This window comes from Telmatherina bonti (genome assembly GCF_933228915.1).
Source record: "Telmatherina bonti genome assembly, chromosome: 9".
Lineage (NCBI taxonomy): Eukaryota > Metazoa > Chordata > Actinopteri > Atheriniformes > Telmatherinidae > Telmatherina > Telmatherina bonti.
In genome coordinates this window covers 26,784,115-26,800,466 of record NC_136627.1, presented here as the reverse complement: position 1 = coordinate 26,800,466, position 16,352 = coordinate 26,784,115, and the positions used below count along the sequence as shown (strand labels likewise).

Genomic DNA, 16,352 nt, shown 5'->3' with positions numbered 1-16,352 from the left:
TTAAAGCAGCTCAAAAGCCTCATTATGGGGCTGTCCTGAGGGCTGGTTAGACTGGGACACATACGATGCTCTCATTCAATCTCAAGCCCGAGTAGCAACATTTTTTTCTAAGTTTAAATCACCCAGAAGCATCATTATATTAAATTCTTGGGTAATAGGAGTAATGTTTTGACTGACACTTTTAGTTTTAGGGATGCAGAGATTTCAGCCAGTGGAGCAGGCTCCTGGACCATGTTGGAAATTTGTTCCCAATTGCATTAGATTTGTCACTCATTCTTTTTAGTACAGATGAAGCTGCTGACATGTTGAAAATGCACAAAGGAGCAGAACAAGGACACATGTCATACATTACACCCTTATTATACCAGCAATGACAAGTGAGACAAGCAGTTGCTTCAACACAGTGTGCACCTAAGGCTCAGGCTCCCGTTGCTCACAGCCAATGTTAAGAAGCCCCAAAGTCTGTGTGAAATGTCAATATAATAAAATATAGTCTGTGAGCTATAAAACTGTAGATGTGCAGCAGAAGGCAATGGAAGAAGTGCGTGGAAATGTGGATGTGTGTGTGGGAGGCTGTTTGTGAATGGCAGACAATGAATGATGGAAGCTCTCCCGAGGGTATGGGCCCTGAGCAATGCTGCAGGGACTTGGGAACACGCCAATATCCCATGCCCTGAGAGATGCCAGTTTGGGTGGGCACCGTTCCGAATGGGTGCTCTCCTCTCCAGGATACACCACAGGTCCCAGGGGATCGTCTCCAGGCAGTGACTGTTCCACAGTGGGCCTGGCTGGAATCTCAATCAGGGACATGAGGGGAGGAAAACAAAGTCCACATATTTCTCTGGTCTCTCATTAATAGAACATGCAAGTAAAACTCATAAAAAGAGGGGAAAAAAATGGTTCATGATGTCGACGCTCTGACTTTCTCATTCACTCATGATTGCCTTTGCATTTTTCGTAATTGGTTAAAAATTGAACAAATGTAATGTGGGGCTTAAACTGAATGAATTTAAAGATTCCTTTTTCAGAAATAATGAAAAAGTTTTCCTCTGCTTGCCTCTTGTCTGCTCACCACCTGTCTGTTTTCTTCTCCTCTGCTCTCATCCTCGCCTGCGCTGCAACAGGAGCTGCTGAAACTGTGACAGGTACTTTTTCTTTTTTCCTACCTGCTGTTCATTTGGATGTGCTTGCTTCTGTGCGTCTGTCCGTCTTGATTGGATGTCTATCGCAGTCTGTTCATCTGTGCATATTTACATGAATGGCTGGCTATGTTGGTATATCTTCTCAGGACGGTGGGAACAGCCATCCGCTCGCTCGCTGCATGGATCCTCTGTCTTTGTGTTTTATTCTCAGATAATCATTTTCCTGCATGTAAAGACAGACCTGAATTTATCATGTTTTTTTTCTCTCAACTGGTCTGCTGTTGTGTCACATTTCTACTTAAAAAAAAAACTGAACTGTTTAGTCGTGTCATATTTTCTGAAGCCTTTCCAAAACCAAAAACACAAACATGAACATGTAAGGAAGGAATTAAATAGTATTTGACTTCTGTATTAGAAATTTTAGCCTTGTAAAATAACTCAGTGTTAGCTTCAATGCCAAAAAAAAAAGCATGAGCATTGCAAATATTTTACTATTTATATAATTTTGGAGGTTAAGTAAAAAAAAAAAAAAAAAAAGCACTTATGAGAGAAACATTATTGCAAGCATTATTAATTTGAATTTAACTCTCTGTGGCTGATTAAATCTGCAGCTACTGTTTCCATTAATGTCCAGCTGCAGTACATCAAGTCTTCCTCGCATCCGGGTATAATCGTTGGGTCCTTAAGAAGGAAGAAAAACGCCTGAGTTGAAATTATTCAGATATTCCTAACACTTAAACTGATTTTGTTTTAAAATTCATAAAATCACTGTCTGGCTATCAGATAGAAGTCTAGTTATTTGATTCCTGTTACGTTATTGTAACATGGGAGGTTTTTGTGTTGCCGCTGTTTGTCTGTAAAGGACTCAGTTACAAACTGACCAGTCAAAGCAGCGGTAGAGCAGAAACTTTTGTGCTCCGTGAAGTGAAATCACTATTCTCATCAAAGGAGTCTGGCGGTTGTGAAGTGAAAGGGAAGTAGAGCCGTGGCATTAAATATTTCCAGGCAAACTTTCAAAGTAAGGCTTGTAAATCTGAAATGAGTGAAGTTTTGGCAACTTTTTTGATTATTTTTCCACTCACACTTCCTCAGGAAGCTTTTAACAGACTGCTTATGTGGACACAGGTGGAAAATATTGGTTTAAAAAAAAAAAAGGCTGACTACTCTTGTTTAAACCAGTTTAGCTTTTTAACTCTGGCCTCTGCTGGGTTGACTTTTCTAACCATAGATGAGGCATGTCAATCTATTTTGCTCGTGTAATTTTTTAGTAAGGAAATGTTTGTTTCTAACATCCTTTGGCGCTGAATATTGACAGTCTATGAACTATTACACTATTACTGAAAATGTTGGAAATTATTTTTAAAATATTTATTAAATAACATCTTATCTTGACTATATTATGTATTAAAATAAAAAATTGTGAATGTATTTAAGTAAGAAAAGAAAAATCTTTTGTTTGGCTCCATATCTTTCTTCTCTTATTGCGGTGCACCGTCATTATTATAAGTTATAGTGAACTTCTTTGAGTGCTCATCTTTAGCCAAATTAGAGGTTAGGAAATTTTTTAAACCTTCCCATGCAAAGTGTCGGGGAGAAAAAGTATGGAGCTAATTATACCCTTCCCTCTGTGAACATCCTTAAAACAGCATTTCATCATGAAGATCAGGATTTAATGAGTGAGAAAGATAAAGAGGAAAAAAGCAGAATCAGAGAAGGAGAGGAAGAAACTTTTATTGTTAATGATGGTCTGGTTGTTCCTTGAAAGGACACGACTGCTGCCGCAGACAGCGGTGACTCAAGGGAGAGGAATTGGGGGCTGGCTGTCCTGCTTTTTGCTGCCCCTTTCATGTCTTTTGATGTGAAAACAAGAGAGGAAAGTTCAAAGAAGAAGCCAACTTGATTCAAAAGGTGGCTGTCTCTGTATTTCTGATGGAGGAACCAGTCCACTAATATTTCCTGATTTCATCAACTTTTCTTAAAATTGGTTGGGGGCTGGTGCCATTTTGCATTTTGAGGATGGCTGATGAGCTGAGTCTCCATGCCCAGCATTTGATGCCAGATTGTACATCCCCTCAGAGAGCAGACAGACTTTTTAAAGTCTGTATTTTCCTCCGACTGTTTCATTCAGTATGTTGTGATGCAGGAACAGGAGGGCAGCCATGTGTAGAGATACAGGCACTTTACTCTCCCAGACAGCTGCTGGAATGAGTGTGAATTTATCAGCCAGTCATCTGTGCTATGCCTCTGCCCACTCCCTCTCCATCCACACCCACCCCCAAGAATTAATGACTGCCTCTCCTCATTTGCACCCAATCATGACCAGGATGCCGAGGCAATTGAAAATGTTTACTTCAATTGCGAAAACCCTCCATGTTCCACAAAGTGGCCTGTTTTCACTTTGATGGGATTGCTAATCACAGCAATGTTATTTATGTGTGTTTTGAATTGGAGATGAGCCTAGGCTGGGATATTGGAGGGGGACCAACCTTGCTTGGGGCTGCTAAACCTTATGGAGAATTTATCTTTTCCGTTTCCCTTCTCTCAGTCCAACAGATTGGGAGCAGAATAACCTTGCTTTGAGGTTGCTCTGTGCGGCTGTTTTGACTGCCAAATGTTTTACGTTACGGCAATAAAATTAAAAAAAAAAAAAAAAAAGACATCAAAACTTTTCATATTGCCTTTTTTCCCCACTGCAATATTTATTTCATGTAGAGAGGAATTTTAAATGTCACTGTGTTCATACATTTCAGTCTTACATGTGTAAAGATTGCAAATGTGCACATCCATGTTCTATAAATAACTTGGATAGGATTTACTTGATTAACTTAAGTCACCTGCTTTATTTATCGAATGAATTATGTAGCTGCACTAGAAATATACTGATCATTTTATTTATTAAGCTGCTCAATAATTCAGTGGCTCCCAGCACAGTAATCGACCATGTTGCTGACCTTTCTGCAGTAAATCATATGATTGTAGCAAATGTGGGCTTGTATGTTATAATTATATAACTTTGAAGGCTGTTATCTCAACCTATTACATCTTTTTTGTGCAATTATAATTTTCTGGGAAACCCATAGAATAGGATACTGATTGAAATCAGGGTAGTTTATCAACAAAAAAAACTAGATTATACCAATATCGGATGATTTTGTACCCAAAATGAAAACCGTTTTTTTTCTGTGGGAGTTCAACACAGCTCCAGTTCTTCTTTCTCTCTGCTTTCTGACTGTTCACCAGTTCCCAGAGTGACTCCATAGCGAGTGTGGAGATCAGTGGTTTCACTGCTTTGTTTTTTCTGCCAGCTGAGTTTTTCTCCCACCATCAGCACAATCTTGCTGTAATTATAACTGAATCTTAAATCCGAAGCTAAATTTTAAAATTCAAAATAAATGTAAATTGTAAGTTTAGTTATAAGTCCATGACAGTTATTACCAGGCACGTGCCACATACTCTACGGTTAGGTAGGCACACAGTCGCAAACTGCACCGGACACACATATGATCATTTAAATTTGCCTGCTTAATCTAACACAATCAATATTGTAAGACAGGATTACAAACTAGCAAAGCTGGCTAAATGATTCATTACAGACCATTTAACTTTTCATGATAAATGCATGTTGATGTTTTTTCTGAAATGAAAAATGTAAAAAATTGTTTAAGCCTTTTTGGAAGGGTAATCCCTCTAGTCAAAACATCAACCATCGTTGACAGCGTAGCGTCAATTCACTAATTCTCTGAACGTACTTTGGTAGGCCATTGGTACAGTGCAATGATGTAAAAGACAGCCTATTTCTTTATGCCTAGGACTTTATATGGGGGGAACGGACTGTACATGCAGCAAACATAGTAGGGGTGTCACGACGGGCGGTGAGGTGTGGACCCAAATGCAGAGATTAGGGAACTGGGATGTCGGTTGAAGACGGCTTTTAATCTTAACAGAGGCACTCAGGGGACTAACAACAAAGTACAACAAAATGATCCAGCAACCAAGAACTGAAACTGAGGGGTATAAATACACTGGGGAACCAAAGAAGAAACAGGTGTATGGAATGAACTGAAACAAGACCAGGTGAACTCAATGAACAGGAAATCAATAAAGCTAAACAACAAGAGAACCAAACAGGAAAAACTACAAAATAAAACAGGAAACCTGAAACTAAGGCACAGCACAAACCACATCATGACAAGGAGTGGGAAAATCAAATTGAAAAATCAAAAATCGGGATTTTTTTTGTTTCACACTTTTAAAATTGATTATTTGTTAAAAAAAAATTGATTTTTTTTTTTTTCAACCAAATAAAAATAATCCATTATAAAATTTTTGTAATTTTTATTGTTTTTATTGATCTTTTAACTTGTCTTCTTGGGCATTATAGCAGCAGAATGATGGTCTGGCTCCTATGTTATTTTTTCTTGAGTGAAAAAAAGAAAAATGACGAGCAAAATAAAAGTTTTATACATTTATTTTGTTTTCTATTTACAAAAATCAACAATATTGAAGAATTGTGAGAATCGCAATTTAAATCAAAGCGACACCCAAAAAATCGTAATAGAATCGAATCGGGACAAAAGCATATCGTCACAGCCCTAGAACATACCGTTGCGACGATATGAGAGGAAAAGTCGGAGCAGGACTGTGCCAACGGCCTCGACCGTACAGCACAAAGGTTAGATGTGCAACTTCTCTGCCTGGCCTGTAGGAGGTGATGTTGAGTTATTTTTAGCTGTGAATAGCACAAAAAGCCATCAGTTTCAAATTAATAGGTACCACAGGCTATTAGTAATTTACATCTGAAAATTATATTTAATATAAGAATTATATTTTTTTTTTAAAAAGTGAAAATATATAAACTAATTATTAAAATTGTATGATTACATGTATTTCTTTCTGTCCTGGGTAGACACTACCCTGACTCACACAGTGGTTATTACCACCGCCTAGGAAGTGATGTTTTTGCTCATTCTTATCAGTCTATTCTTTTAGTAACATTCCACAAAGGACTACTGGGTGAATTTTTGTGTTTTCTGAAAATGATGGGTCTTGGTCTAACTTGGATTCCATTAAATTCTGGGAGTGAGCTGGAAGAAATTGTGGACAGAAGAATTTTTAAAAGGATTCTTCACAATATGGGTGGAAATGACCTGCTTGGCAGAGGTCTGCTCTCTCTGAGTGCTTTTCTAGTTTGGTTCTAAATTCAACAGTATTCTATGACTTTAAATCTACAAAGTTGCTATTCTTGGTTCACGTCTAAACACAATAATATTTAGTAAATGTAAAGAGGAAGACATCCTATGCTGGATTTACTGGAAACCTTTTAATTGGTTGCAGTATGTAATGCTTGCACATTTTCTTTTTTTTTTTTTCATTTTACCTTCCCTTTGTCCTAAACCTGAGCCCTGGTGGCAGAGTGGAATGGAATGGGTAGTTCATTGTATCAGACAGGTCTGAAGAGTTTTTCTCCGCTGGAGGTTAATTTCTTATTGCTTGCCGCATTCACGGAGTTCATTTTGAATTATGTTAGTTTGGCTGTCTATTCCTATTATCACTGTCTGAAAATGCAACCGCTTTTTTTTTTCCCCTCCACTTTGTAAATGTCAGAAAGCAATAGAGGTATCTGACAACCCGGGCATGCAAATGTGCTTTTGATGTTTTTGTGGTGGTGGGGTGGGGAGCTGTGGCTGACAATGTTGTTCCTTTACTGGTTTGAATCGGAGGCACTAAAACATGTTCTCTCTATGCTTTATTTTATTTTTATGCATGTATTCATTTATTTATTTCTGACACCTGCCAGATAAATATAGCATAAGATCACGTTTGGTTACGTCATATTCTCTTTTTTTTTTTTTTTCCATTCTATGTATCTATGTTTTCTTTCTCTCTCTTTCAATAGAGGTGTAACAAAGTCAGGATTTTTTTTTTGTTGGGGTTTAGTGGGGTGCAAGTCACAATGACAAGGTCCAGAGTATGTCAGAAGTAACAATGCCAGTGTACAGAGAGCGCCTGGGATGCTTGTATCCCTGGAAATACAGAACAGAAACGCTAAACACATTGAGCACACAACTGGTCACATGCAACTTTAGATGGAGAGCTCTGATAAAGCTGAACCATAAACAGCATTCACCTCCTCTCGTCCCTCTCTTTTCTCTAGCTGTTCGCTCTTGCTCTTGTCAACCCCCCCCCCCCCCCCCCCCCCCCCCCCCATATCCTTAACCCCATCCATATCTACTACCTGCCACTTTCTTACACTAGTTCTTTGTCTCTTTTTCTTCCTACCCTCTCCTCTCTCTGTATCTTCGTGGGCAGCAGAGCTTACAGCCCATCTGGCACTGGCTCACAGGGCCCACTCTGAGCCGGGGAGATCAATAGTGACAAACACTGCACATGGCTCTTATATTAAAAGGATTAGGCATGGCTGCAAACAGACTATCTGCACAGCCTATTCTCATATCTTTACTGCATGTGTTGACATGTACTCCCCGTTGGAAGAAATATAAATATTTAATTGACTCTAAATATCCAGTAAGGACTGTTTGCTTTCCATGTGAAATTTAATTTCCCCTTTTGGCTTTTTTTTTTTTTTTTTTTTGCTTGTGCCGTATAGTTGAGAGTCAGAACCTGGCAACCGACAACGTGTCAGTGATCGAGGGAGAAACGGCCACCATCAGCTGCAGAGTGAAGAACAACGACGACTCCGTAATCCAGCTGCTCAACCCCAACAGACAGACCATCTATTTCAGAGATCTTAGACGTAAGTGCTGGCACCTGAGACGTGACATTCACCACGTCTCCTGAAATCTTACACTACAAGTCATAAAACGTGGGGTTACAGTCCTTTTACAGTATTTGAGAGAAAATATTGTTTGACACCACAAAGGGATAGAAAAAGCAGAAATACAATTTTCTTCAATCCGTGTTTCCTCCATGGGTTTGGTTTCTGTCTCATTCTAAAAACATTTCTTTTATATCGGGAAGAAAAGTTTCCTTTTTTCCTTCTGTTTTCCACCAACACGTTTTTGTTTTTCACCGCCCTAGACACTCTTTGCAGTTCCTTTTACTACTGCTTTATGGAGGTAGGTAAATGCAATCACAAGTACAAAAGGCTGGATAGGGGAAGCTTCTTCAGAGCTGCTCTAGCAGTTTCTCTTTGATATTAAAAACTGCACTATCGTTTCTTCTTCCACAGAAACAGCTGCTGAAAACACATCCAGTCTTAATCAAAACAAGACATTTACAAATGTGAAATGAAAACAATCGCTGCTAATATGAAAATAAGCCCACTAACTACACAGAATCTAGGCTATCGAGTATTTTAGAAATATGCAAATACTCCATTTTGAGCCATAAGTTTAAAATGTCACAGCATTATTTAATTTGAAATAATCATCCAGACGTGCTGCAATATCATCAACACACCGGAAATGTCAAACTTAACCAGCACGTCCCGAAATTCAAGGAAATACCGTATGTTGTCTAAATCTCAAAATCTCATTTTTAACCCAGCTGTAGAGCCAACGTTATTGCTTTGCTTAATTGATTGGGTGACTCATAGGAAATGAATCAGCAATTTATATTTATGATTATATAATTGTGACGTCCTCAAGTGAAAAAGTCAAACATTAGATGTTTCTGAAGTGTGAACGCTTGAAATGTCATGTGCATTTTAAAATGTTGTCTTATAAAACCAAACAGCTAATGGACTGTCATATAACACAGCTGCCAGATTATAATAGAAATATAGGATCACAGTGCACATCAAAATCCAATGTGTTTTCCACAACACGTCTCATCCACACTTCTTATATGTGTGTCTTTCATTTCTGTTGTCTTGCATAAGAAGGGCATTACAGCTGTCAGCGCATCTTGTACACAAGGAGGCTCTGCTTTTTGAATAACAGTGAAGGCATCAGAGATAACTTCACCATCAGCTCCTGCTCAGATTTGCTCCCCATACTTGATTCCATCTGTCCTTGACTCTCTGGCTCTTTAACACAAGTCATTAAGCTCAGAACCCTGCAAGATTAATAAGAGATAATTCACAGAGCTACCATAATGGGAATACTTTTCTGTCCTTGTCACTGTTCGATTTTACGATAATCTCTTAGATTAGGATATTGAACATTATGATTATGCATGAGCATATGGGCTACTTCTACTTGAACCAAGTTTTTGTCCCTGCATTTTCACTTGTTTATATCATGGATCTGAGCCAAGCCTCAAGGTGAATGAGACACACCCTTCATTTCAGTCTATATTGCATCCCAGCTGTTATCATTTCACAAGTGTAGGTAGGGAGACGGTGTTCCATTCTCTCACTAGCATCCAGGGAGCTTGAGTACACATCTTAGTCGTATTTATAAAGAAAAAAAATAGCCAAAGCTGCTCCAGAGAAAGAATTTGTGTTGTAAATCACAGATCATGCTGTGTTTCGAATCTTAGAAATATCAACGAAGACACCAAGGAGCAGGAAGAAAAGTAGCAACAAATAATTACTGATGACAGTGTAGTCGCATTTAATGTCACCGCGGTAGAGTTTAAGAAATCTACCACAATGTTAGGACAACATTTTTCTCTTTCTTTATTGAGCTTCTCCATGTGTACCAGCAAACATGTCATTTTCTCTGCCAAAGTCAATACAATAGCAGAAAACAAATGCTGGTGATTATCTACCATTAGATGTGAATCTATGTCAGACTTTCTAACAAAGTTTTATTGGCTCGCTGGTGTGGATTTGTATTTCTTGTAAAGCGGACTGGTAAACCTCACGGCAGTGCTGTTCAAGGTTCTGTTCCTGAAGGACTGCCGGTTCTGCAGGGACCCCCCTCAGCCAGGTGCATTGTTACCTGTCAACAGAGCCGGCCGACACAGTGGCAGATCTTTGTATACAAGGAGGTAAACAGCAGTGACATATACTCTCACCAGGAGCTGCAAGAACAGCAGCTACGAGCAGAAGTGGCCTCCTCAGAAAACAGAAATGCATACAAATACTCAGAATAATAACAGCTTTACAAAATCACTGAAGGCCATAAAAACAAATTTCTGTTGCAGCAAATAAAGATAAATTATGCCATAGGTAGGAGCCGAGGGAATTTTGTTAGGATGAGGCATTTATTCTTCCAGATATATGCCAAATGACACGCAATTTAGCAGAGTTGTCATCTGAAATGGGAAAAATGAGCTTTTATCAGAGAAGGTGGACCTTTTTGGAGAGCAATACAATGATAGACTATTATTTATTCACTGCATTTCTCCTTCTGTGATGTCTGGCTTTATGTTACTCAGGCTTTCAGTTTAAAGTGATGATACATCACCAGAAGACCATTGTTTCAGCATCAAACAGGTGTAGGTTTAAAGCCTCTGTTGGCACGGCTTCAAATCTTAAAGCAGTTATTATGATCATTTTTATAATAATGCAAAAAAAAAAAAAAAAAAAAAGAAACAAACTTACAGAAATTCTTTCCATAAGCTGCAGCTCTCGTTGTTTACTGTGTAGCCTTACAGCAAGTTACAGCTCACTGCTGAGTTGTCTGGCAAAAACTTTGAAGATTTGTTCACTTTAATCAAACTCATGTTGTTTTTGGCTGCAGCAAGTTGTTGTTTTGACTAAAAAAGCTCAGGAGTCTAAGGAATCATCTAAAATAGAGTCAGTGCTGGTTGTATAAGCCTCTGCACAGACCAATTATTAGTAATGTTGCTCTGTCACATAAGAATAAATTGACAACGGCTTATTGATATGTTTACAATCCCAGCGCTCGGAACCTGCAGACTCAGAACCCACACATAATATCACTCATAATAAAGACAAATTTACTAAGTTTACGCCATACTCCATGAAAAAGGTAATGTGAAAATCACAGTATGGGCTCGCCCTTCTGAAGAAAATTTAAAAAGAGGTAAATTCATGCCCCTTTTTGTCCAAATTTACTGATATTGAAAAACAGTATTTTTGTGTAATATCTGATGTATGACCAAATTGCAGATGAAAGATGTGTAGTTTCTGTTTACATGAGCACATCAGTGATACCAAGATGACATTATTAAGGAAGGCTACAATTCACACTGGTGAAATATCATGTGTGTTCAAATGCAGTATAACATTTCTGTTAGTTTTTCTTACCTCTTATCTGAATGTGACTAAAATAATGTCAAATGATCAGAATTATACAATTAATGGTTCTCTGAACCAGAAAGAGGGCAAAGGTAAAATGACATGACACACAAGTAATTGGTGCACAATAACTACAGTGGTTGTCAGTTTATTATCAGATTTTATGGAAAGCCCAACCAGTCAGATACAGGGAAACATTATCATTCAGGTTATCGTTCCATGTCTTTTTATTGCCATTTCAGTCGGCCATTTTGAGTTCTTTATACCTCTGGGTTTAGTGGAACTAGTGGAATGAAAGTTGAAAATCTTTTCTTTCATTCTTTGGAAGTCTGTGATCTGCGTTTATTTGTTTTATAAACCAATTGAGTAACTTTTAAATTGTTTTTAAGATGAACAAAATAATAAAGAAAAGGTCATATGTTTTTTAATAAAATAGATGAATCGGTGGTAAACAGCAGACCCATGTAAGCTGCCAGCTGGTTATGACACGTTGTCGTCATCATCTCAGGAGTGAAGGGTTTCCCTCCCTAACAGGTGCTTCCACTCTCAAAGTGCTTCAGCATCATTGTTTCCCTTTGAGGAGAGACTTCCAAAGAGCTCTCAGATTATATTGGGGGATGATGTTTCATGTTGACACTGCCCCAAGACCTTGAGTAATGATCATGATGGTAAGTGTAAAGCCTGATGGGAATAATAAACTCCCTGTGCTTTAAACGGGCTGAATAGAGTTCATTAGCTCGACAGATGCAAAGAGGACTTGATAAAGAAGGCAGGTCAAAACATCAAAAGGCCTCCCAATCCAATCAGCCCAGGCTGTTCATGTACAAGAGTGCTCAGGGATGAGCAGTGACCCAAATGAAAATCAGAGAGTAAAGAGTCTAAGAAATGACTAACCTAATTTGATGACATTAAAGGAAAAATCTGCCAATCCATACAGGCATTAGTACACAGATTCCAGAGTACTTTTGATTTAGGGTTTCAGCCATCCAAGCCTCTCTTTCTCACACCGTGATTCCATTTATTATGAATGTTTGATTGCCTCTCCTTTCAGTGAAATATGTGAGTTTGATGCATCCATCCATGACCAGCTTCAGCCCATTTTATGAGTTCCCCAGCTTGTTAGAGGTCTTCATGAGCACTCTTCACGCTTTCCTTTCTTTGCAAGTGCTCCGCGGACTGTAAAGGTACTTTATAAATCAACTCGTAGGAATCATTTTGAAACTCACTTTTCTTTTACTCAATTAAGGAGAAAGCCCACAAAAGGGCAGCACTTGCCCTCCTTTTTCTCTTTCACTCCTCCCCTGTCTGATTTTTTTCTTAGTGTCTCCTTCATCTTTTCCCAGACTCTCTTTCGTTCCCACCGCCCCTCACTTTCTTTTTCCTTCTCACCACATGTCTTGTGTTTGTGTCCCTGCACTCTGTATCCCCACAGCTCTCAAGGACAGCCGGTTCCAGCTGGTGAATTTCACTGACAACGAACTCCGGGTGTCTCTGTCCAATGTGTCACTCGCCGACGAGGGGCGCTACGTGTGCCAGCTATACACAGATCCTCCTCAGGAAGCCTACGCAGACATCACTGTCCTGGGTAGGTGTTAGGGTGCATGTGTGAACCTTACACACTTTTGCCAGCAGGCACACATTTTTTATTGTTTTTTTTTCCCCCCTTTTTTAACTTTATTATAGATGGTGAATAGAAATAATAGTGATCTTTGATCCTGTTATCTTTAGCTACTGAAACAAAACGTCAGCCAATTAGGCTCTTGTGGTGCTCAATAGCATAACGAAAAGGAGCAGATGCTGAAAGTGATGGCTCAGACCACATTGGTTTGGCAGCTGTGTTGACTCTGAATCCTGGTGAATGTTGACTCTGCTGTTCAAAACGATTCCCCATTGAGAGTCAGCTGTGCCACACTTTGATGCTTTGGAGAGAAATTACTCTAGTTAAGCTTTATTATACATGCAGACATCCTGGGGGATTGAAAGGAATTAAAAGCACTTTAAAATAATTACTGCAGTTGTACAATTGAAACCTAGCTGCAGTATTTCTAAACTAAGCGATGCAATGAAGAGTTCTTGAAATAAGCACTCCAGTGACTTTTTGCTTTCAAGTAACTGAGGCTTAGCAAGGTTACTGTGATGACTAACACAGGAATGATGGAAAAGAACTGCCATGTGTTGTTTGTAGGCGCATAAAAGCATATTTTTGGGTGGATTCAGAACTAATTGATATTGCATGATGAAAAAATTTCTAAATTCATTAATGTATAATCTACGTCTTTGGATCACCTCAAATAAATGATGAGTGACAATAGGTTTATATGATTAGTGGTCTGTCAGTCCTGAAACTGAGGTGTTTCAATAATGATCTGACAACATATCATTATAGGATCATTAACCTATTAGACAATTGATCATAATTTACCACTGGTTGCTTAAATTATACTCTGGAATGTGCTGCAAGGTGGTAGGCAAAACCATACTGTTGTGATTTATAAAATATAGCTGACTTTTTGGAGACTAATACAGTCAATTTAATTTTTTTGAAGATTTTTTTTCACCCTTATGTGACTCTTTTGAGACTTGCCATGATGAATTTCCGTGGCAACAGAAAAGTTGTTTACCAGTGGGATCAACTGATTAAGCACTCCAAAATCAACATAATCAGCTAAATAACACACCAAATCTCAAAAGAATTGAATAGGAAGCAAAGAGGATGCAGGGCATGAGTGAGACAGAGACAAAAACTGAGAAAATTTAAATAATTTCTTCCAACTGTTTTGATGGTTATTATTGAAGACAAGAGAAAAACATCTTAAATCAAAGATTTAAAAGTGCAAGGGGGACTACAGGAAATGTTAGAAAGTCAGCACATGAACAAAATTCAGAAATACAGAAGACATATACAAGATGAGACAGAGCAGACTCTACTTCTTAAGTAAGCTAAGAAGGTCTGTGATCCCACTGAACCACAAGCCCAGTCTGCCAGTCCAGTGGCACTGTCCCTGATGTCCATGCAATCCTGCAGTGGCACGCCAACCAAGGCAACCCTACATCAAGAGCCTTAAGGAACTCCGGGCAGAGCTCATCCAGCCTCAAGGCCCTGTCCCCAAGAAGCTTTTTAATCACTTCAGTGACCTCAGCCCCAAGATAACACAGCCAACTCCTAGGTCCCCCAAAACTACTTACTCGTTTTATGACATGTTGGTGGGACCGGGGAGGTCTTTAAAGTATTTCTTCCACCGTCCTGAATCAAGGTCAGCCGACTGACTCCAGAATTGCACAGACCAAAAAGACAAGATAGGACTTCTTCTTCAGCAAGACAGTATATCTTTCAGGTGTTCATGAATATGTATTGTTGTTCAATGAAAACAGGAATTACCACTGTAACAAGCACTACCAACCTTACAGCCACAGCTCCAGCTGGCCACCTGAATAATAAGGACCACACACATTACGCTGAGGCTTTAAGTCCCCCGAGTCATCTAGAACATGGTTGAAGCTCTGCTGAAGGTGAGAGTTGAAGCGCTTTCTGACAGGGGGCTCTGCCAGACGTTCCCATTAGGCCTTTATAACATGTTTGGACCTTCCAGATCTGACCGGCATCCTCCCCCACCATCTTAGCCAACTTGCCACCTGGTGTTGATAAGTTGACAGTTTTGCCCCTCTCTTCACCCAAGTGTCAAAGACAAGCAGCCCGCAAGTCTGAGATGGTGCCAAGTGCACATGTGGATACTCTTATGTCTGAACATAAAGAACATAAAAAAAAAATCTAAACATAATGTTTGTTGAGCACAATATCTGGTGAGTATAGCCATTCAGCAATCAAATATTATTCAGTTAAGATGGTGGGGGGTGGGAAGTTGGGGGGTCTCATTGCCATTATCCACATGAGCAGTAAAAGTCATCCAGCAGACTCTTCTGGAGTCCCTGGCCAGAAGGCTTCATTCAAGGACTCCTAAACAAGGAGGGTACTCTGAATGCCTTTTCAGTAAATAGACACAAACAGTCAGGACCTGTCAAATCACCCAATGGTGGAGAGAGGCATCTCTGTCATCAACCAAGAGAAAACCCAATATACAGGCACCGAGATGGGGTGCAATGCATATTTCCAGACCTATTTAGCCACTCTCACCAAGACCAACTCCACAATGAGTTTGCAAGGGCCCTGAGTGTCGAGGTGAGTCTAAGCAACATCTAGTCAAAACCTCACATACCAGCTTAGGTTCCTTCCCCATTCCCAGAGAGGGGATGTTCCATGTCATTGGAGCCAGCTTCAGCTACCGGAAATGGGATTGCCAGGATCCACACTTAAAGTTGCGGCCGAGCTCACATTGCATCTGGTTTAAATATTTTTGTACCATAATATAAAAGGGTCTTAGTCCCTCACTCTATGCATTTAAACTGCAAGGGATAAACATAGTGCTGAGGAGACATCAACCCCTGAAATGCATATAGTATTAGAATAGTATTCTTTAGTGTACCTGGTACTTAAGAGATGAGATTTTATTCAAAAATTAGCAGTGGTGAGCATTTCATTGTCACTGAGTCAGACACTCCATAGTCAATCTCAACCAAAGCCTGCAAAATCTGTTATTTTTATCGGAATAACAGGAACTGCAGCCATTCCTGCACATTAATGCAGCAGGAAAGAGACAGAAGAGTGTGAGCTATACTAATCTGGCAGACCAGAGAGTAAATTCAGAGAGGGAGCAGGAATCATGTGCACAAACAGGCAAATCAGGGAAACACACAGCCACTTCAGTAGCTACACCTTACTGGTCAGAACCTATTTTGCCTTCTGGTTTAATTCTTTATGACTATTCCTCAATTCTGGTCCTCCAGTAAGGGCAAGCCTACTTTAACACACCTGAATAAAATGAGTGCCTCGTTAGCCGGCTTGCAAAGAGCTTGGTGAGGAGTTTCATTAATGTGAATCAGGTGGGGACCAGGATGGGGAAACCCTTCTTTATGAAACATTTTCAACAAGGTGTGGAAACATTCCCCAGAGATTTTGTTCCATATTGACATGACAGCATCACGCAGTTGCTGCAGATTTGTTGACTGCACATCTATGATGTGAATCTCATGTTCCATCACTT

At 39.4% G+C, this 16,352-nt stretch overlaps 1 protein-coding gene across 1 annotated transcript in view; it reads left to right on the top strand.

Moving 5' to 3' along the window:
* The window catches only part of LOC306760049 (cell adhesion molecule 1-like), a gene marked incomplete at both ends in the record, with an annotated part of 158,160 nt that overhangs the window by 110,407 nt on the left and 31,401 nt on the right, over window positions 1–16,352 (top strand). The window contains 3 exons of the mRNA XM_079245817.1: window positions 1,125–1,145; window positions 7,750–7,896; window positions 12,686–12,838. Coding sequence (XP_079101943.1) covers window positions 1,125–1,145; window positions 7,750–7,896; window positions 12,686–12,838 — 321 coding nt within the window. The remainder of the gene's footprint in view (window positions 1–1,124; window positions 1,146–7,749; window positions 7,897–12,685; window positions 12,839–16,352) is intronic.